Source organism: Boleophthalmus pectinirostris, unplaced genomic scaffold (genome assembly GCF_026225935.1).
Source record: "Boleophthalmus pectinirostris isolate CB_2022bp ecotype Guang Dong unplaced genomic scaffold, ASM2622593v1 HiC_scaffold_4, whole genome shotgun sequence".
NCBI lineage: Eukaryota > Metazoa > Chordata > Actinopteri > Gobiiformes > Gobiidae > Boleophthalmus > Boleophthalmus pectinirostris.
The window spans coordinates 16,469,949-16,493,040 of record NW_026571353.1 but is presented as its reverse complement, the minus strand read 5'-3'; the positions used below and the strand labels follow the sequence as shown (position 1 = coordinate 16,493,040).

Below are 23,092 nucleotides of genomic sequence, written 5' to 3'. Positions count from 1 at the left end.
TTCTGTTGCTGCATTTTCTCCATTGTATTTATTTAAGCTTTTCTCCATGTGTTCAATACTGATTTTCATGCGTTTCTTAGGTTCAAAATAGCCTATATTAAATAGGTTAAGTAGCCTAGGCCTACTCGAGTGTGATAACCTGCTCTGGCCACTAGGGGGCCGCCAGACATTACATTAAAATTACATTATTCAACTCAAAAGTTGCTCACGTCAAGGAAATGTTGACATAGATTACGCCAAGAAAAACTTGCTCAAGGTCTATATGTAATAATACTGACATGACCTAACCCATCTTAAATTTTATGCTTTGGGATAGTTCATATTTTCCAAGACAAAGCTAAAATAATAAATTATTAAAATATCTTGCAGATATTTTAACATAGTTTTCAATTTTTTCCCCCTTGATTCAGAGTGGGGAAATAAAGGAAAAAATTGTCAAATGTGTCAAATGTGAAAAGCTGTCCCACTGAGCTATGCAAGTATGTGGAGGGTTCACCCAGTGAGGGAAGTTGATCCTTGGCCTGCAACCTCCAGCAGTGACTTCCACACTTGTGTTAATCACACACTGTGAGATACCAAGGCCTAAAGTCCATCAAATAAACCTACAACAAACTGACAGCATCAGTGATTGAAATACTATATTTTAATTGGCTCTACTTTTGTAAAACACAACATCTTTTATGTACAACTTTGATTATTGCAATGCAGCCCATGGCACTGTAAACCAGCAGGAATCTCAAATACAAAACCAGTTGAATGTTTTGCAAACCCATCCAGGCCTAACAAACACAATGCAAAATGAAATGTAATCAACCTTTTTATCCCATGGATCTGTTTTTTCCCATCTGGATTTTCTTTCATCTCATAAGGACATTGAATTTGAAATCTGCATGTATGTTTTGGTGAACAATGCACCAACAAGTCAGTGATGATTCAAAAGCCATTATCAGTGTTTCCTGGGAATCTGACAGTCAAGGACACTTTCTATTCAAGTTTGTTGTATTAGAATTTGGCAGCTTCCTGCTCATTCAATAACAAAACCCGTCTTTGGCTTGAGGCCTTGACTTGTTCAAGATTAGGAGGGAATAAAGACTTGGAGAAAGAAAAGAGATGGAAGTAAGCAAGACTCAACAAGACAACAGAAATGACAACAAGTAAATTTAAGAAGCTTTTTGAGATCATGTAAATATTGTAACTTTAGGGGACAGAAAAGCTTATTACAAATGATTTTCATCTGAGGGAAGTGCCTTCTTCAGGCGTAGCACACAACACAGCCTCCTGCACATCCATTCACAGTTAATCTTCTGCCAATCAGTTTTTATTGTTTATATGTATAATGTATGCATGTCTGCCTTGCAACAATAGTAATGGTTAAATACCATATTCAAAAAGTGCATTCATTTTATTTATTTATTTTTTTAATTTCTCCTCCATTACATTATTTGTGTAGAATTTGACAGGAGTTACTGCAGTAAAGCGGCTCAGAATCTAATAAGTTCAATGTGGGAATAAAGCAGAGGGGAGTGAGCATCAAAGGCAGCCATGCACAGCATGACTGGCATTGGCCTGAACTCCCAACCTAGGACACTCAGCAGGCTCTTCAGCTACTGGCCCCTTTGGACCAGTCCTGGGCAGTAATTAAAACCACCATTCCCACTGTCTGCTATCTCATTAACTATAGAACCTCAGGCTTTCATCTCTGCTGGCACAAAAATCTCACTGCTCCAAACAGGAAAGATAGCATGAGGCAGATCCACATCTTTGAGGTGGACTTCATGTCATTTGTTCATGCAAAGGGAATATATTCTCACTAATCAATCAGCATAGTGCACAAGGTAAACTGCTGTTTTGACAAGGTTCATATAGGCTATTATGATTATACACATGTGTATGAATATGTAGGGACAAGCACCACGCATTAAAGTAGTTCTTGTGTTTGTGTGTGTGTGTTTTATTTCTGCAATGAGTTCTTCTCTTGACCTGAAAGCATTGTGATCTTTCAGTGACACAAGGGCAGAGGCAATCTGAGGACACTCTTGTCTTGGTCAATACCCTGTCTTCTACAGTTCTTTGTTTGTAAGCCTGGATGCCACAGAAATCCATTATAAAGTCAGTTACCAGTCGTTTCCTACTCAGTGACATTATGAATCAGTCGAAATTAAAACCCAACCACAAGCTGGTTCGGAGCCAAATTTGGGCTAACTCACTATCTCTCTCCCCCTCTGCTTCTTTGAGTTGCCTTTGATGTTAGCGGGGGGGCTTTAGCTCTCACACTGATGGTAACAAATGATACTTTAAGTGATTCTTTTTTATCCAGCAATGTTAATGAAACATTAATGGGTTTGATATTTTCTCTTGTTTATGTTTTTTTTTTTTTTTTTAGTAAGATACAGTCCTTGGAACCTGTTAAAAGATCCTCACTGATGCTTTTGGAGACATATTAAACCATGATAAGAATGAAAGACTGCTTTGCCTTCAGGGATCTCCTGCTCCATCTCAGATCACTTTGTAAAGCCCATTACAGGAAGAAACAGTATATGGTTTGTTTATCAGCAACATAATTTACTGTTCAGTTGTTTAGTTTCTACCTTCTACTCAGAGCAGTGATAGAATAAATATGCAGTTTTGTTAAACATACAGCTACAGGAGCAAAAAAAAAAAAAAAAAGAATTACCTAAAAATAAAAGTATCACATGAAAAAATCTACTTCAGTAAGGATACTAAAGTACCATTTAAAAATGACCTTAAAAAGTAAAAAGCAAAAGTATTTCACACAGATTTTGAGGCCTAATAAGGCTTAAAATCTAGAGATTTTGATGTAGTGAAATATGTTCAACAGAAACAATCAATCTTTTTTCTGTTTTTAATTGTATATTTTTTTGGTCAGACTATGAATGTATTAAAACCCCCAGCCTTTTCACCAAGTCTCAGACAATAATAAAAAATATTTTTATTTTTCAGTCCAATACAAAAATGAGTAGAAAGTACAGATACATGCTCTCAAATGTAGTGAAGCATGAGTAAAAAGTATCCACTTAAAAATTTACTAAAGTCAAGTACTGATGCCTCAGATTTATACTTAAAGGTGCATTATGTACATTTTTAGGTAGAGGATCCACCACCTGCTTGTCTCCATGGAGATTGTATTACTCTGTCTAAAATGTTGCCCAGTGTGGCATTAAACTTATTTATCTACCATTCATTCAATTGTGGGTGTTTATTAAATTTTTCAAAGAATACCTACAGTGAGTGGGCCATCCTCTGCACAGACCTGACCTGTATCTTGGTCCAGTGGCATCTCCTGCTTGTTTCCTTGTAGATAGTCATGTTTAATACCATACTGTGAAACATTTCCAAGCAAAGCAATTACATCGTCATGGCATGGTCATAGGCAGACGTTTCTCCAGAAAGGTTACTCAGTGTACTCTTTAAGAACAGTAGCCTACTTCGCTGCTTCCACTATTATTGAGATGTGAGCTAAACAAGTGATTCTGTATTCTGTAAGTTGTGATTTATGCAGTAGCAGTAGTTATCCTGTCAGGTTCAAATGAGGTGAGGACCAGACATGCCCCACCACCTAAGCTCTGCACCTCTGTCAGCTCCCTCACTTGTCCACTTTGTATACACCTGCAATTTTCTCCTGTCTAATCTTCCTGAAGCTGCTACCAACATATTTTAGTGACAACAAGCACAGAAGAGGCCTACTGCCAAGCTTCAGTCAATTGTTTTCCATTACCAGACACTGTAAGGTTATGAAGAATGTATGTATGAAAGTGAATCAGATGAATTTGTGTTGACTGATGAAGCTTGACTTGTGGTAATTTCTCTTTGGTCTATGGATGACTTACACTCACAACAGGACCTCAAAGACTTTTTAGACAGAGGTTTACTTTGCAACATGTTGATATGAAGTATGAAGGCCAAAAAAGTATCCTGGCACAGAAAACGAATAGTAAAACTACTCAAAAATGTGAATTACAAGTACAGGCCCATATTCTGTCCAGTTGATGTCATTGTCCTTGGCAAGAGACAAAACAACATTTTTATTGCTCTCACTATATTTTTCCCTCTGACGAACTGGAGGTTTATATTGCTTTTCCTAGACAATCAAACTTAACCTTTATAGTCAATATATGAATATATAATGTAGATGGGCAGTATAGTTACAGATTGACCAAACTAGTTCATTATTTTTTGGAATCCTGAGTCAACAAAGAATTTATTCATACAGCGGTGATGATGGTAAATCAAGAGAAAAGTAATGGCAAAGAGCACAAAGTCAGTGTGACATGTTGGGAAATTGGTTAAAATACCTCAATTTCTTCAAGTGGTACCTAAGTTCCACTTAGCAGTACTGAATTTGAGTGACTACTGCAAACAGTACAGAATTGATTTAGTTTTAAAGTAAGTAAATTCATTTCTTTGCATGTATTGACCTTGTAATACAGGGCAGCGTTTTTTTTTGTCCAGTATGTATATGGATGTCTTTACATTTGAGGAGATCCTTTTCTCCTTGGTCAGACCTGCACAACAGACAGTGGGAGAGAATAAAGCTATGAAAGAGGAAGAATGGGAGAAAGAGGGTGACACAGCAGAGTCGATTTGCTCACCCTGACAACTGAACGGAGGCGGGTGGGGGCAGGGGCACCTCATGGCTTTTTGGCTCGGTACAATAAGGAAAGCCTGGCTGTCTTAACCCCAGTGACATCCCTGTTGTTGACAGGTCAAATCCTTGAATATCAATGAACTGACTCTGTGGCCCTTGCAGTGGTCTTCAAACAGTGTCTGGCTCGTATAAGATGCTGCACTGCTCTCTGACCTCTCACTGCATTCACTTCCAAAACAGAGAATGGACCTGGGTTAAACAGGCCTGCAGTAAGTGACCAGTGAGGAAGAGCTCAGACCAATTCACTTGACTCAGGGGCAAAAACAGGGATTAACAAATTATGAACTATATATAAATTCTTTACTTTTTATAATATACACGACCCACGACAAGATATTGTTGAATGGCCAGGGACTACAATCTGAAGACTGAAGTCCTGCTGGTGACACCACCAGGCCAAGTGGCTGGTTAGATCTGTGGAGTGACGGCAACAAGAAGAATGCATGCATTGTTTAATCTTAACATTAAGATACAACTCAAATTACTCACATCATCCAATGTTGTACATTTACATCACCCACTATAGTACAATTACAGTTTTACATGTAGATACTGTTTAGTTATAACTGCAGTTCAAGTTGTTAAGCTGTGAGCTTCACCCAGAGCCACATTCACTCCAGTCACAACAACTTTCACTGTAATTATGCAGCCACAGCATTGTAAGTCATCTCACTGGATTTCATTCACAGTGCTGCACTGTATCTCAAGAGCTGAAGCTTTTTTTTTCCAATGTGAATGTGAATGTGGTTCTTGACCTCAGGTGCTGATTAGTCAGAAAACAAAATTTTGTCTCCTCCTATCCCTATTGTTGTCCCTGACATTGTCTTCATAATGTGGCAGTAGGTGTTGCGTAAGTGTAGTCACATAGTCAGGATTCTTGAATGATACACCCTGTACCAGTGATGGCAAGTCTTTGGCCCGGGTTTCCTGGCTTATGACGGCTGTTTATGAGAACAGTCATTTAATCCAGACAATGTTCACATCTGTTCTTGAACCACTAATGTCTACAGTCATCATACTTTCGTAACCCACTGTAACAAAAAGTGCAATTTATATGTCTGATGACAAGTTTATGGATTAAATAAAGAAGCACTTGGGCTGTTTCCATCACACAGAAAATATGTTGAAATGACTCAAAGTTAGGCTGGGCAGTATGGAGAATTATATTGCAGTATGATTTATTATTGTTCAGTGGTGATACATCTTTACCAATAATATGTATTCATGTTATCAGACCAAAACTAATTTTCACTATACTATATATAAAAAAAAAATAAATAAAAAAAATCTGATGTTATACACACTTAAAAGTGTAACTTTTATCATTGAAGGTTGACCACATGCTTTTCTCCATGGAGATGTTATTGCTTTGTTTAGAATGTTAGAAATTATGGCATAATACCTATATATAGAGATCTATGAAATCAAGCAGGTTACGCCAGCAAGCCTTGCTCACAGTAAGAATGCACATTTTCAAATTATTTCTGAACAAAAAGCATACGCAATTGAATAAATGCAGTATGTTTAATGTGGTAGAACATTTCAGGCAGAGCAATAACATCTCTTAGACTTAGACTTAGACAAACTTTATCGATCTACAAAGGAAATTATTTGGACACAGTAGCTCATACATTACAATATATTATAATAGCAAAGAGCAAAAACGATAAATGGTAATAATAAATTCAAAGTAAGTAGCAAAAAAATCTGGTGTCAAATAAGGCATCATTATATAAATGTACAGTATATGTACATATGTATATGTAAAAGTAAAAACAACCCTAAAAAAAAAAAAAGAAATATAGTAATACAAATATATCGTTCTATATACAAGAGGTCAACGGAGAAAACAGTGCAAAGATGAAATAGTGTTTGATATGACAGAAGGTTATCTATTACATGAGGATGAATTGTTGTACTGTTGTATGAAGTATGCTATGACCCTAGTCCTGTATCTCTCACTGTTTGAGTGGCACTGTAGGAGCCTGTTTGATGGCAGTTGTGCGACCAGAAAAGTTCCATACCTTTAAGAAGGCAAAAGGAGAAATTCAGTTTGTCACTGGAAAAAAGTTTATTTGGTTGAATATGTTTCGCAGCTCATCTGATTCGACCAAATACACTTTTGTCCAGTTGACAAATTGAAATTCTGCTTTTGCCATGGATTCTATCTGGACGACTGGGGGATTTTACACACATACCTTTAACAACTTATTCTAATGTTAAATAGAGGTGAACAATACAGAGAAAATGAATATAATGATGGTGCCTATAAAACTCTAGTTGAGGTTCATCTATTTGACAAAGGGTGCCACAAAATGAAAGCTAGCAAGTGGCTGATCCTCCACTAAAAAAAAGTACATGGTGCACCTTTAATGTTGTCTATTATTTAGCTCTGAGACCAGCTTTATAGGTCCTCACCCCTTCCCCAGTGTTAGCTACTCCTCCCAGTGCACACAATCATTTTATCAGAAGCAGACAATCTCCTTTGCAGTGTGAAGGAAAACAAGATGCTTTTAACCATGCTGGGGCTTGATTACTCAAAGCTGCACATGCTCAGGAATCAGATAGAGTCACACGCCCAACAATAGCCATTTATCATCTCCCCAACTATTCCTCAGTACTTGAGTTAAATTGCTTCCAGTCCTGTCACAGCATAAAATAACCTCTGAGCAAAATGAAACACCACTGGACCTCAGTATTCAAACACATGTTAAGTGTTGTGGGTGTCGGCAGGGATTTACTTGATGCCCTGAGAAAACCATGCTTGCCTTTAAAAAAGTATAGCTAATACAGAAAGTGCTTGGCATTATTTACAACGAGAACTGAATTTGAATTGCTAATTATGTACAAGGTAAAACATGTGATAGCCATATGTGAACTATTTTGTCAGGAGTGATTTTTTATTTTTTTTTGTTACTTGTGATGTTTAGAACTTTTTTCCCTGTACACTTAATGAATGTGGAGCTACAAGATTTAGTGGTTCACATCACATTTTAGACCAGATGCCCTTCTTGAAGATGTGAATGCCATGTGTATGCCATTTTGTCTGTATGCCTTGTGATTATTGCCAAATGTTTTAATCATATTTTCTCCTTAGCTCACCAATGCAAATAATCTGCCTCACAACAGTGTTTTTTTGAGACACCAGATGCCCTTCCTGGTGCCTTATTCAGAAATGTTTTACAAATGTATTAGCCCCTTGTGGATGTTAAATATTTTATGACAATTCTTTTAGCATACTCTGCATTAGAATGTTTATTAGAAAGAATAGGCTATAAATCATAAGAGTTAGAAGCAGGATATTTCCACATCGTTTATGTGTCAGTTGATTGTGTAGTTCTTCTTTGTGGCCCCCCTCTGTGCCATCCTTCTTTTTTAAGTTTCAGGGTGTCTTTGAACAAAATGTTTTCTCTCTGAGTCCTGCCACATCCATCATCAGCTTTCTCCTGTGGTCCCCAGCGCTTGTACACTACCACAGCTAGCTAATGCAAGAATACATGAACCCAATAGGCTGTCTCCTGGGGAGCCCATCCCTTCACGTCACCAACTTGTCATAGTTCTACTCCAAAGTATTGTTTTTGTCACTTTTGCACTGTAAACTACACACTTGAAGTATAATACATGATCAACACACAATTAAGTCCATTGACTCTTGCAATGATGACCCATGTTTTGTTTTTTTTTTTTTCTTTTTTTTCATTTCTTGACAAATTACTGTGTGCCATTTATCCTAACCCTGGCGCGGCTCCTAAACTCTATTGGCACATACGTTTTTGTGGATGCTGAGGAAGTAAATAATATGAGGATACTCTATAACTTGTCATGTGTTGTTCTAAATAAATGTGGAGGCCTGAGGCAAGAGAGTAGTGCACAAATATAATAACACACATTGTTGCTGTGCATTTTGACTGATGTTATTGTTTAGTAGTGAAGAAGTGTGAGCTGTGGCTGTGCAGGGGGCGTGTCTGTTTGCTTAGGTCTCTTGTCAGTTTGCACTAATCTGCCTGATCTCCAGCTCAAAGTCACTGACTTCTCCACATGCAAATAAACATATTCAGCCTTTTTCAAACCAAAGCCACTATCAAACACTGTTTGATCAGAACGAGGCCCACAAGGCGATTCATTATGCATCTAAAAATTGAGCATGCCTTAAGCATGCTCTGTGGTAGCAGCCGGTTTGTAATGACTCCCACCTTCAGCAAAGATGCCACCCCAGTACAGTCCTGTTTGTGTTTGTGAGGCTGAAAGCTGTGACTACACCGGGCCAGAACACAAGGATTCCAGCAAGTCAATGTAAGGATTCATTAAAACCTTCAAACTAAACAAGACTTCTGGGACTATTTCAAAAACTCAATTTCGGATCAGGGTTGCCCCGGCCTTTCTTTTGCATGAGTTTGCATATCTCCCTGTGTCTCCTCCAGGAACTCTGGTTTCCCCTATCAACCTAAAACATGCTACATAGGTCTCCAGGAAGAATAGCTGATAGCTAATGGAGGTCAATTAAATACACTCAATGTAATGGATATCAGAACAGAAGTTGTGTATATAAATAAGGTTGGAAGGTACTAATTATCAAATACAGTATGTTACACTCATTTTCAACTATTAACCTTTCGAATATGTTGAGTCTTGAACTAAGATGCTTAAAATGAAAAAAAAAAGATGAAAATACTAACTTTAGTAACTTGTAAACAGTAGCTACATGGTATGCAAGCAGATATTAATGTTGCATTGCTTTTGTTGCTTGTTGTAAGTGTGTCATGTGTGTCACAGATCTAATAGACAGTCACAGCAGAAGCAGCAGAAGCAGGCCCGGACTGGTAAACAGGTGCTGAGGAAGGGGACGTGGGGCGTCTCCAACACTGATCAAAGAGCCTCTGTCACCCACAAACCTGATTTATGTCACTGTGTCACAGCACTTTAAGAATGCTACAATGGCAGCACCAGCAAGGCACACAAGTTTATCTATAAAGGTTCTCAAAATGTGGGGCAGTGTAGGTATGTCTTCCAAAGTCCTGATTAGCCCTGGATCAGTGTTGTATTGGTCTAGTCTAGCTTTTGTTCATTTTAAGACATGTAAAGCAAAACATTCTATGAGGCAATTATTTGTAATTTGGTGACATTTCAAGAACTTGAGAACAAATATAGCCCTTCTTTAAAATCTGTTATTCAAGAAATTATTCTACACATTTTACATTAATTGGTTATGTGATGGTGACAGTAAAAAAAGATAGAAAATATTTCAAATTGCATGAGTTATAAAACAAGAAGCCCAGACTGCATCAGGCTGAGTCACATGATAGCTCTAGGGTTTCCCTGTTAGACAAATAAAACAAGTCATCACAAACTATAATGGCCGATATATAACGTCATAGACATAGCACACATTGTTACCTTGCGTGGATGTGACACAGCAGCTATAGCTTGAGCACCAAAAACACAGTGCTTTACTCTCACCCCTTTGCCCTTGCTCTGAGCAGGGTCCTTTTGCTTTGAAGAATTCAGAAGAGGAGAAGTGAAGTCTGCAGAAGCCCTCGGGGAAGTGCTAACTGTCATTTATATTTACTGCCTCCATGACACCTGAGGGGCTGGGATCCAGGTGGCCTCTGCTTGAAGCTCTCACACCTTTCTCCACTCAAACAGGCGACTATAGCACACTGTCTTTGATACAGACTCACAGAGGTTCAGTCATGTGATGTTGAGAAGGCTACAGCGGCTCAGGTCGGCGTTGGAACTTGAATGCCCTTGGGTAGAAAGCATTACTACTCTTGTGAAATTCTCTGAGATAATCCAATGCAGCCATACCAAAACATTTTACATTAACTATTATGTATATGAAATTTTAAATAGTTAACTTTGAACGACAATAAATGGAGAAAGCATTTGTATTCTAAGGCTTTAAAACTTGACTAAATCGGGCCTAACCCAGGACTAAGCCTAACTCAGGATTAATACCAGGCTTTAAACATTTATAAAAACATTTGCCAGAACAGGAATGCTGAATACATTTAAAGGTACACTATGTATCTTTTTGATTGGGGGTCTGTCACCTTCTTATGTCTATGTATATGTCATTACTCTGTGTAGTATGACATTAAATTAAATTATAGGTGGTTTTATAGCTCAAAAATATCTAGAAAAACAGAAAAACAACTGTGAGCACAGTTGCTTCTTCACAGATCTGACCTATAACTTGGTCTGGTTTGATCTCCCTGATGATAGAAAGGCTTTATTTCATACTGTGAAACATTCCAGACAAAGCAATAACATCTCCACGGATAAAACCATTTGACGCACCCTTCACCTAAAAAGTTACATAATCCACCTTTGATAATTAAAATCCAAAACATTTCACCTGACCAAGCACATGTACCACCGGATACTTGCTTTTGAAACACTACTTAGAATGTATTTCCCTGTGCTGTAATTTGCTATAGCTATCTTGTTTTGGCTTTAAGCAAAAGTGAGGCAAATATTCAAGAAAAGACTTGTAGCCTTTACATTAAAAATATGTATCAAGCACCTTATGAAGCTTTTCTGTTTTTTGACTGCTGCTGAGACCAAAGTCATTCATTGGTACAAGACTAGACTTGCTCCTGCACTCTGAAACTGTACTTTCAAGCTGTTGACAGGTTAAGAATCGTTTAACATTTCCAGATACTGCATGGTGCATTGAGTTTGTCCATGCTCAAATAAAGCACTTTAGTCCACAAGTAACTACTTTAAATCCTGACCAGATGTGCCTTTAGAAATACCACTATGGCCCGCTGATAAGAAGCAGAGGAGATGACAGATATTCCTTATTTTGCTTTGCACTAAACCCTGTCTTTCAAAGTCAAGCCCTTCAAACGCTCTAATCCTGTCGTGAATAAGTGCTGGATTATTGTATAACCCGGCATTGATACAACCACACCAGCCCCATGCGGAGGAGGAGGGAGAATAAAGTTGTGTACTTTTCAACTCTAGGATTTAGGATTTACTATGAAGGTAGTTTAGATGTGTTGTACTGTCCCTCTCGAAAGCACTGTATGTTTCATTAAATAAACAGTTTAAAGACAGTTAATCATATCAGAATTCTAGGAACACTTCTGCGAATTTATGATCCACAGATCCAGGTTTTTAGGTTTGTTTTGGATACTTTAGTATCTGCCAATACCAGACATCATTGCTGACGCATTAATAACAGCAGTGTATGTACACAAGTTCAAACATTATCAATAACTTTCAGCCTAACCAAAAGAAATAGTAAAATATTGACCACTGAGACACAGGATTAAAAAAATTAAAACTAGAACGTTTTATTAATTTTCTATACTTTTTTTTTTTTAGAAATATATACAAACATTCCCTTCTGCTATAAAACAGCAAAGAAAAAACACAACTGCATTTACACATATTTTGAGTGCTTCAACAATGTAAGTCCATCTTACAACAAAAGTCCACAAGGTCTTTTTCACCAGCTGCTCTCAATCCAAACATGCAGTAAATATCCACGTGAACGCTCCTGCATTGTATCTGTGGGGTCCTTCCAGTTTCAGTCACTTAGTACAGTAGTACTCAGGAAGGCAAAAGGCTATTGCACATGATTCAAGTTACCAATAGCAAATCCAAAATCTGTTTAGCCTGAAGGATAATACAGTTTATTTCTTTTAAGTTCTTCAATCAGATAAGTATATCTTAGAATAGCAATAGCTTGAGAAAGCTCAAGAAACAAAACAAGAAACAATCGAACTGTGTAAAAGCTTTTTCTGGTGTGTAAATGTGAGTGCTTTAATAAATAAATCATTTATTTGGATTTGTCATTTGTAGTCATGGCCCATGATGAACTTAACTGTAATAAAGACTCACATGGCAGCTGAACTCTCAGTGTGTAATCTTTTGTGTACAATTTCTCTTTAGATTCAGTAGTAATCTAACAGTATGCAATTCGATAGAGAAAGCATTTACCCCTGTACTAAAAAAATGGGTCAAGGTGAGGCCATTTCTAGTTTTGATCTTTTGCCATTTTTTGTAATTTTGAGGATTCTTTCTATGCTTGAAAGGACCTAAAATGTCAGATTGAAACTTTTGCACAGTATTGTATGTTACTTTGAGTACATAAATACAATATGATCATCTTTTGCTAAGTTGACAAGTGTTTTCAAAATAAGAGCTTTCACAGGTTGATCTTTGGCTCAAACACATGTGGGGGGTTGCCGGGTGGGCTCGTACTTTGTGTTGTGCCCTTTAAGCGACTGGTGGGGTTTCATATAAGGTCTGCTGCTTGTGAACACACTACTTGGGGCAGCCTTCCTCCTCGTTCTCTTCTTCAACTTCCGACTGAAGACATTTTGCCATGACTGCAGTGTTTTGGAAGTCCAGATCCACATCCCACTCGTAATACCCACCACCAGCAACATAAAGATCTTCACCATGAAAATCTCCACTGCTGGAATAGACGATTTCATGATACACTCATTTGAATCGGGGCCAGTGCTGTTCACACATTTTCTCTCATCTGCCAATACACACCAATAGTCCATGTTGAGGCGTTCGTAGAAGTAGCAGGCAATGACGCAAGTGGCTGGCACAGTGTAAAGCACCGAAAATACTCCAATTCGAACCATGAGTTTTTCAAGTTTGTCCGTGTTCTCTCCTTCCGTTTTCATAATCTTACGGATGTGGAATAAGGCGACAAAACCAGACAACAGAAAAGAAGTGCCAATAATTAAGTAGCATGATAAAGGAATAAGCACAAAACCTGTTAATGCTTTGACATCCATGCTACCCACATAACAGACCCCTGTGAGCTCATCTCCAGCCACTTTGCGCATAACTAGAATCATAATAGTCTTTACTGCTGGAATAGCCCAAGCTGCCAAATGAAAGTAGCTACTGTTGGCTTCAATGGCTTCATGACCCCACTTTTTACCTGCAGCTAAGAACCATGTTAAGGTGAGAATGACCCACCACAGAGAGCTGGCCATGCCAAAGTAATACAGGATGAGAAATACAATGGTACAGCCCGTGCTTTCTAGGCCCTCCTGGATGATATACTGTACTCCATTGTCTCGGTCACAGGCTATTCTGTCAGCGCCCACAAAAAGGCGAATGAGGTAGCCCACAGAGTAGACGCAATAGGACATGGAAAGAAAAATTATGGGCCTCTCGGGGTATTTGAAGCGCTGTGGGTCAATAAGGAAAGTGAGCACTGTAAATGCGCTGGACACAAAGCACAGGATGGACCAAATGGCCATCCACACCAGGGAGAACTGCTTGTCACCCTGGCTCCAGTAGACATCCACTTTGGGGTAGCATTTGGGGGCACAAGATTCACTTTTCTCAACATAGTGGAACTTGCCCGGGTTAGTGCATGAGGGTTTGCCACTGCTGTCCTTTAAATGCATGTCCTGACCACTCATAGGACGCTGTGGTCTGAAGTCCGGAGGCTGCGTGTGGGACACTTTTGGGGGTTCATCTGATCCATTGTTTGGAGCTTCCATGCAGAGATTATTGGGGTCGTTTTTGGTGGGCAGGCGGGAACAGTCCAAAGATTCTGGCCATGGGATGTCAAAGTGCTCCAAAACTGGAAAGCATTTCAATTTGACTTGCTCACACATGGCTCTGCAGGCAGGGATGGGATTAGACACTTGTTCCGTGCACATAGGGGCGTACAGTGAGCAGAGGAAAAACTTGAGATGACTGTGGCACCCGTACTGAATCAATGTGGCAAACTCCTGTAGTTTTATAGCTGCCTCTTTCTGGTCATCGTGTCCCATTAGATTAGGCATGCGAGTCATATTGTAGCCAATATCTTTACACTGGGGGATGCTTATATGCTGACATCTGCCCTCCCCTGACCAGTCCGGGTCTATGGAGCTGATAGCAGAGCCCCAACTGCTCCGCAACATCAGCAGCAGCGCGGAGAGGAGACGGAGTTTAGCACAGCACATGGTCTATCGGCAAAAGTTTATAATGAGCCTGTAGAACTAAAAGGTGGTGGCTTCGATTTGCTGCGTAAATAAGTGTAACTTACACGTTCATCATTTCCATGTTAGTTCAACAGAAATCCCGCGAGGGTCCCGTGTGCTTTTCCTGTCGGAGCGCACAGTATTGGTCCATGTTCCCGATCAGGCTGTAGATGTTGACCCTGCTGGCTCAGTTTCGCAGCTTCTCAGCTTAATTTTGCTTAATTTAAGCAAAATTATTTATATCTCCAAAGTCCAAAACGCACTCTTGTCCGCATTCCGCTTTCATTCTTCTCTCCGTGAACTGAGGAGAAACGCGCGCTGTGTTCCCGTGCGGTAACTTTGCAAAACAGAAACAAATCCTCAAGTCCTTAGGCTGCTGAAACGTGGTCACTTCGGGGGCAGTTGATTGTTAGTTAAAACGCTATAAACAGGCACAAATTGGCGAGTCGTAAACGTGCCCTGGTCGTCTCGTGTTCCGTGCGCTGTTGTTGCGTTTAGTGGCAGCGCCTCTCTGAGCTGCTCGAAGCTCCCGTCCCCGGACCAACCTGCCAAAAGATCCGCCTTCAAAGACAGCTACTTTGCATAAGAAAGGCGACACTGACACGAGGATTATTTTCAAATCGTGCGGAACAGTTTGCTCATTACACTCTTCTTTTTAGGCCCATAGATTTGCGTCATTATCTTTTTTGGACAAAATGTTAAACTTAAGCCTATATTGAAAAAGAAAGTTGAAAAACAGTGTAATATATGGTCCAGAAAGGGCAAACGCATTTAACATAGGTAAGTGAGCTGCATTTGGAAAATCATGATTATCCTTAGAAAATGTCATGAATATGAGTATAACGTTGCGATTATGTTTAACTTTATGTGGCCAGTTCTTGTAGCAAGGCATTCAGAGCAATCCATCTTTTGTAAACATCGTTAGGCTTGCATTTGTAAGTACGCCTACATTTTTACTGTAATTACAACTACTTATCCTATCTACCATAATAACATCTTCCTTCCTTTCGATTTCTCTCTTCCAGGTCACCTCCTGCTGATTTATGCAATTGCTTTGATGTATAGGTCTACTTTTCATCCAGGCATAGGACTGGCGCAAATACACTTGTGACTTCCTGTAGCCTACAACACTAAAAGGTAGGCTCCTGATTTCACTTATTATTTAGTACAATTGAATTATGTCATAAACGTTCCAAAAAGGAATTTTAGTGTCTGATTTGAGTGCCCCTTATAAACTTGTATGGTGTTTATGAATGCACAATCCATTTCCTATCTGATCAAAGGCCCCCCGGGAGCCTGTACAACATGAGTGCTTTAGACAATGAAAAGAAGGCTTATTTTTATTGCCCTGTTAAACCAAAACAAAGACGTGAACAAGTTAGACACAACAGAAGGTGCAGTAAATTAATAAAAAAGTTATAAAGCATATGCTTTTGCAACCACCACGTTGAGTGCTGGTCCATTCTCAAGAGATGCTCCTCACATTACCTTGTAAACAGTAAAATTTATCCTTTGGTCTGGACTGTGGCATCCTCTGGGGGCAACGATCGAGTAAACACAAGTGCTGTTAGTGGACATTTTACAAGAGTGACTAAAGTGCTTAAAAAAGTATTTCAGAAATGTGTCTGAGCGAGATGAGAAGTGGGTACAGTGGCGTGCCTAAAGGGTTTAGGCATGGCATATCGCTACCAGTGGCATTTCAGCTGTTGAGGCTCAATGTGCACAAATATAGGGTCTAGAACAAGCAACAGTATGCAGCATATGTGTCACTATACAGCTGCTATATTGTTCTAATGGTATTGTTTTCATCTAGAAGAGTTTCACTGTTGCACACATGCTTTACTGTCACATGCCAAGTTTGCCAAATAGAAAAATTTGAGAAATGCTGATATGCCTTGTCAGATATGTGTTTTTATGTCACTTTTATGAGAACTTCTGTAAAGGAATCAGTTTTGGTTTTTAAAATTCAGTGCAGAAATTATGAATAATACTATAAAATGACTATAAGTTAGATTTATTAGACTTCAGACGTAATCCCAAAGTACACAACAGTAAAACATACATAACAATACATCATTGGTATTACAACAATAGCTTCATAATACTCAAATAGTTATTATTCGTACATCTCATTGTGATCTACAGGAAAACATAAAAGTCTTTGAAGTTTTTTTTTTGTTTATTATTTGCTTTATTTGTACAGTGGTATAGTAGAATATAGTAGCCTTAATAAATTAAACACTTTATCATGTCATGTGTTGAATGGAACTATCATAAAAGCCTCCAGACATCATGTCATATTCTTTCTTCATATTGAGGACCTTTTTACAAAGCCAAGGACAACAGCTGATAGGCCTGTGCTGCCCCCTCCTCCCCATGTATTATACACTTGTATTATGAGCCTGGAACAAAAAGGCATGACAGCTTTAATGTGGAGAGGAATCATTTCAAATCAGGGTCTTTGTGCGGCACTGGTCAAAGCACATATCTGCCCTCAGCCTTCTGGTAATAACAGAGGTGATACAATTGTCCAAAGAGTTTCTCACAATCCCTCCCCATTCTTCTTCTTTTTTCTTTCATCATTTTGCTGGTCACATTCACAGCGACAAAGTGGGGCAGTAACTAGAGGCATGCTTATATTTGGGTCGTCAGTATCTACATTCAGATATATTTTTGATGTAACTTGGTAATGGGTCACTTAGTGTAAAAAGTGTGGGCAGAACTGCAGCCTACAACATTATAACTTCGCACATAAAAGTAATAAAAAGTTGTAAAAGATGGTATTGTAGTTGTAGTCAAAGTAGTAGTGATAGTACTTTTATTGACTTAATTGGGGTAGTAAGATTTGTCATCATATTGGTTAACCTATAGCTTATTATAAGAGTTACCAATGACTTGAGAGTTGCATGCATTCTGAATTTAAATAGTTGGGTGAAATTTTTGTGCCTGTGTTTTACACATAGCATAGTCTTTTAATTTTTTTTTTAATATAGTAAAATTGTTAACTCTTAGTTTGGGGCTTCCTGTTATTTGAGATCCAGGTTTAATATCTTTGGCACTAAATTTATCATTTTCTTTCACTCTTTATGTTTTGGCTTGTCACAGTAAAACAAGACCATTGTAGAAGCCGTTTGGCATTGATATCCACCACTACTACTACTTCTACTACTACTACTACTTCATTTTTATACACATAAAGCTAAAGCAATAGCCTCGTTTGATCTCATCTTTGCAACCACAACAGGGAAGAAAGCAAGGCGCCGCTTCCATCTCGCAGAAATCAGCAACTGAGATAATTCTGTAACTAATAAAGTGAAAAGGGAGGAGGGAGGGGGCGCTTTGATGGCTGAAGCTGAAAAGATATTTTATTTTTTTTGTGTGTGGGATTTGAGATGTGTGATTCTATGGAGCGAGCGTGCACCCCTGCTGCTAGGCTCAGGCTGGGAGCTAGCCCCCCTCTGGCTAATGTTATGGAGAATTGCAGGAATTTTATGGCTGTCTTCTCCCTCAGCCCCCTTTTTTTCTTTTGTTCCCCCTTTGAAGAATGACTTTAGACATTTTATTTACATATTTAACCATGGATGAAAGCAGAAATGAAGGGCAAGCATAAAAAACGCAAAGCTCCCCGGGTTCTTTGGGGAATTTGGATCAGTATAAAACGAGTTGGAGCTAATCTAGTTTTTTGTTTGTGCAGGCAAAAATTAGATACATATCAAATATTCTATCAAGACGATGACATTCTTAGAGAGATGGAAAATAAGGCAGACCTCCTTTCACACCATTTTCATTATCAATTTGTACAAAATTGCGCACTTGGAAATGGAGTTGATGTGGGAGAATTGATTATTTTTGCAAAATCTTCTTAATGAGAGTAAGCTAAGTGGTGACTGATTGGCTCATTGAACTAATTTTATTGATCTTTAGCTAGTAATGGTGGAGCACATATCATTTCCAAAAGTGATCTATCTAAAACCATGATATTCCAATATGCAAAGTGAGGGCTAAAGAGATACTCGAGGGACCACACAATAACAATTTCAAAATAATAATATATACTTTTATTTTTCATTTGTGTCTGTCCTGAACTGTGTGAAGTGTCTTTGAGTGTCAAAAGTGCTATACAAGTCTTATGTATTATTATTATTAGTTTTTTTATTATAAAATGATAATCAGAAAGTGTTGTAGTACTTGATAATGTGCAACATTTTATTTTGAGATAAACTATTGTTTAACAATAGCCTTAAATAAGCATGTAGAAACACTTAATTCATAATGAAGAAATAGTTTATCAAGAATTGTTCGACTCCTAACCCTTTAATTATGTTATTTCTAAGCCTGAATATTCTTAGTAACCTATTGTATTATTATGAATTGAGTCTTGCTTAATGCTTTATTAATGCTAAATGTGTATATTATTATGTTTAACCCATGTTTAATTTTATGGTGTACTTTTTATATTTATGTGCTTTTAAATATAAAACTGCAGCAAATGTAACAAGTAACGATGGACACTTGTTTAACCATCCAGAACCAAGACCCAGATCTGTAAATCAAATCTTTAATACATTCCTACACAGATCCTAAATTTGACAGCTCTCCTTTTCTCTAACTATAGTAGTTAGGGACAGGCATTTTGTTCCAACATGTGCGGTATGCTATGGGGAGAAGATGGGTGACGTTTTGGACATGTTTGGCATTGTTGGCTGCTCTGAAAGGGCATGTTGATTAAACGTACGGGTGGGGTAGGGCTATAATCTTCTTAAGCAAGGCCCTCCTCTCCCCTTTCATGCAGCACAATGAGAAGAAACAACACACTCAGCTGGAGGTGAGGCTATTTGTCCGCTCGGCTCTTGCATTGTCCCCAGATCCTGTACACCCCGATGAGAGCAGCCATTCAGTGTTTAGGTCAGGATCATCCACTTTATCACAGCCCTCTGCTCACTCTGACAATGCAGACAGTATGAGGTAATGAGGAGATGATAGGCCTGTGAAGTCAACGTGGTTACAAAGGTTAAGTGTGGAGAATAAAAAGTACTCACAAGATTGTTTTATTCAAAATACTAATGGATATGTTTTCCGAATTTGCTTGTTCCACAGTATGACATTAAACACCTCTACTTTACATTTATTAAATTACAGCAGATGTATAGCTCAAAAATACTTAAAAAAACAAACAAACAAACAAACAAAAAAACAGCCATTCTGAGTGTGAGCGGGACTGCCTGTTCAGAGATCTCATCTGTAACTTCAACTGGTTTGGTTACCATGAAGATAGATAGGTTTAATATTACACTGTAAAACACTCCAGACAGAGCAATAACATCTCCATGGTGAAAATAATTTGACAGGCCCTCCACCAAGAACGTTACACAATGCATTTAAAACAAACAAACAAAAAAAAAAACATACACACAAACATAATACACCAGTACTTTCAAAACTGTGCATTACAATGGCATTTCTGTTATAAAGTAAAATCTGTATGTACATGTTTGGATAACTGGTGCATCAAGAGAAATGCTGTTAAGAGTGCTCTGAGGAAATTCCCACTCTTTGACGCTATAATTAAACTGTATAATTAAACCAAGGGCAGAAAAATGTCATCTGGACCTAGTTTGTAAAGTTTAACATCTCTCATCCAAGATATGGGTATATAAATCAATGTGCACTGGAATTAGCATGGGAAACATTTCAACTCCACTCTACAATCTGCAGTGTGTAGACTTGTTCTATTCAGAGTTTTGAGTACTAAAACTAGAAAATCTTCTTTGGACATGTGTTAAGCCATAATGCAGTTGCTCTAGTTTAAGTTTTTTGTTTTGGCCAGAGCTGTAATGCTGAGCCCTGAGTGCAAATCATGTTGTTGGGCCCACACTGCATTTTGTTGTATAAAAAATTCACTTTTCAGGCTTTGTGAGGGGTCTGTCCTTGCAATGGGCCCTGGGTAAACAGTATGATGGACCGATCCAATATTGGTATTGGATATCGGCGGTGATACTAAAAAAATTGCTGGATTGGACATCGGCTTCCAAATATGTCGATAATCTGGTTGGACATATATATTGATGTAATAAGACTACAGTATGTTTGATCACTGTTTGTCCACAAAGAGAGTTGCTCTCTGGGTTACATGAGGGATAACTAACACATTTGGATCAGTTTTGTCTTATTATATGTTTATTTTAAGGAATAAAATGTTTTCGGTCTCTGCCCTGGTATCGGATAATGTTAGGCATCGGCGGATACTTAAAGATCTGTAGTATCAAAATCGGTATTGAAAATGATAAAGCTGGATTGGTGCATCCATAGTATACAGTACCTCAGAGGACCCCCCCACACACATACACACACACACATTTTGAAGCACAATATAATTATATGATATGATAATTAGCCATAGGAGTAAAATATTCAACCTTTTTCAGCTCAAATCTTATTGTATTACAACAAAAAACAAGCAAGCAAATGTCCCGCTTTTACAAAGAAATTATACACACAAATAAATATTAAGCACTGAAATATATTATTCCAGTTTTCATATATCGAATGATAAGTTGATGGAGTATTGAGACAGGCCTATATGTACTGCATTTCCATTTTCAAGTCCATCTCAGAAACAACTGTGTATCTGGACTTTAGGGTGAAATGATTTTGATGATATGCCTATAGGACTCAAATCATTATGTATTAAAAACTCTGTCAACATCAAAGCCTGGTACAGACTCATATGATGAAACTAGCTCAATAAATACTTCTTAATTATCAGACTAATTTGTTTACAGCTCTTTTAACTAAATTAAATATTGTGTATCTGTTTTCTATTCGAAAGCACCATTTGGCTATTTGTGCGCTGCGCTTGATAAGAGGAAGTCACTGAGTTATTGTGACCTTAAGTGTTTAGGGAGAAGATTAGTGTAATTATAGGCATGGCAGACTTTTATATGACCGAGAAGCTTTCAACCAGTGTGCATAAACATTGCTGTAATGAATTTAGTTTGTCGCACAGCCCAATAACATCTGGGCTGATGTGGCTTTGAAATGGCAATATTAGTTTTGTGGGTTGGTCTTCTTACATCATGCTCTTTCATGTGGCGCTTGTTTAGCTGCAAAAGGAAAAAGAGGACTGAGCGGAGGAGTGGAAGGAAGGAATATTGTGGGAGTTTAGCAGCTCAAGACCAAAAGCAATGAGCTGCAATAGTTATAGTAGATTATTACAGTCTTATAATATAGGCTAAAACTGGATAACTGATTTGTGATGATAATTGGCTTATACATCCTTCCTCTGTGGTATACATTAGAAAAAGTACAGTCAAAAGTTGTTATTTTTTTTTATTCATGACACTAAATACAACATCAAAATGACATTGCTCGACAGATCTTATATAGTAGGCCATTTCTATGGATATGTCATTGCGCTCCTAAACAGCTCTACCTTACCTTTCATAAACTGAAAAAAATAAAAAATAAATAAGTGGTTATAGCTCAAAAATACCTAGAAAAACAGGCGTTCTGATGGTGAGTGGGTCGCCTCTCCACAGATCTGACCAGTAACTTGGTCTGGTTTAGTCTCCATGATGAATAAAATGTCCAGACAAAGCAATAATGTCTCCATGGAAAAAAACATTTGATGGCCCCTCCACCAGAAAAGTTGCACAGTGCACCTTTAAAACAATCTGTTTGTCCCCATGTTTGCCATTTTTGTGATTAGCAGATATTGCATTTGAAGGGGAACAAAGTCAAAAAGGAGAGTAAACATTTGATTGGCGCAGAGGTGAAGGGTGCTGATGGTGATATTATTAGGCGAGGTCCTTGCGGGGCACTTGAGTGTGAATTGCTAATCAGGAAAGGCCTTCTCTGTCTAATCCCCCTTTGAGTGTCCCGACTCGGACAGAGCGCGTCTGAGGGAGGCTCCCCACTGCTCCTGGCCCTGGAGACGCCTTTGAGCAGCACAGCCTTCTGTCCCATTCCCACAGTCCCCTCTCACTGTGCAGCTCTGACATACACAGTCACACACACACACACACACATATACACACATCCTTCTACCAAATTAGATTAGAGCCTTCCTTTTCTTCTCAGCATGGTGCTAGTCTTTTCTCTGCCCGCTCATTTATCCCTATCTTTTGTCTCTGCTTTGGAAAAGAGAAACAAATTCCCAAACAACAGTCGCTCCGCAGAATGCACCATAGCTTTGGAGGTGGACGAGGCTTCTTTAGCAGACCTGAGGTGATGCTCAAATGTGGCATTGGCTTTGGTGTGTCAGTTTTAATGATGTGTGGATGTCTGGCTATGGGGTTCGACATTCATAGAGACCTATCTGAGCAGTGAGAACAACAGCAGCTGTGCATCATGGCGAAATGGGCGACCAATGCACCAGCATCTGGCCATCTCTCTAAAGTCTTTATTTGAGGCTTCTCACTAACATTGTCCATCATTTTCCTCTGCTGCAAATTACCACAATTCTCCCTGACATGCA

The 23,092-nt window shown here is 38.5% G+C and overlaps 1 protein-coding gene across 1 annotated transcript; it reads right to left on the bottom strand.

The window, feature by feature from the left end:
• Nucleotides 1-11,939: 11,939 nt before the first annotated feature.
• On the bottom strand, nt 11,940-15,113 carry fzd10 (frizzled class receptor 10). The gene has a single exon (XM_020935416.2). It carries the CDS (start codon nt 14,596-14,598, stop codon nt 12,841-12,843), a length of 1,758 nt encoding a protein of 585 aa, XP_020791075.1. The 5' UTR covers nt 14,599-15,113; the 3' UTR covers nt 11,940-12,840.
• Between the last annotated feature and the right edge of the window lie 7,979 nt (nt 15,114-23,092).

What these genes read in the sequence shown, in the direction of transcription:
- fzd10 (XM_020935416.2), bottom strand. Translation starts at nt 14,598, where the DNA reads ATGTGCTGTGCTAAACTCCGTCTCCTCTCCGCGCTGCTGCTGATGTTG.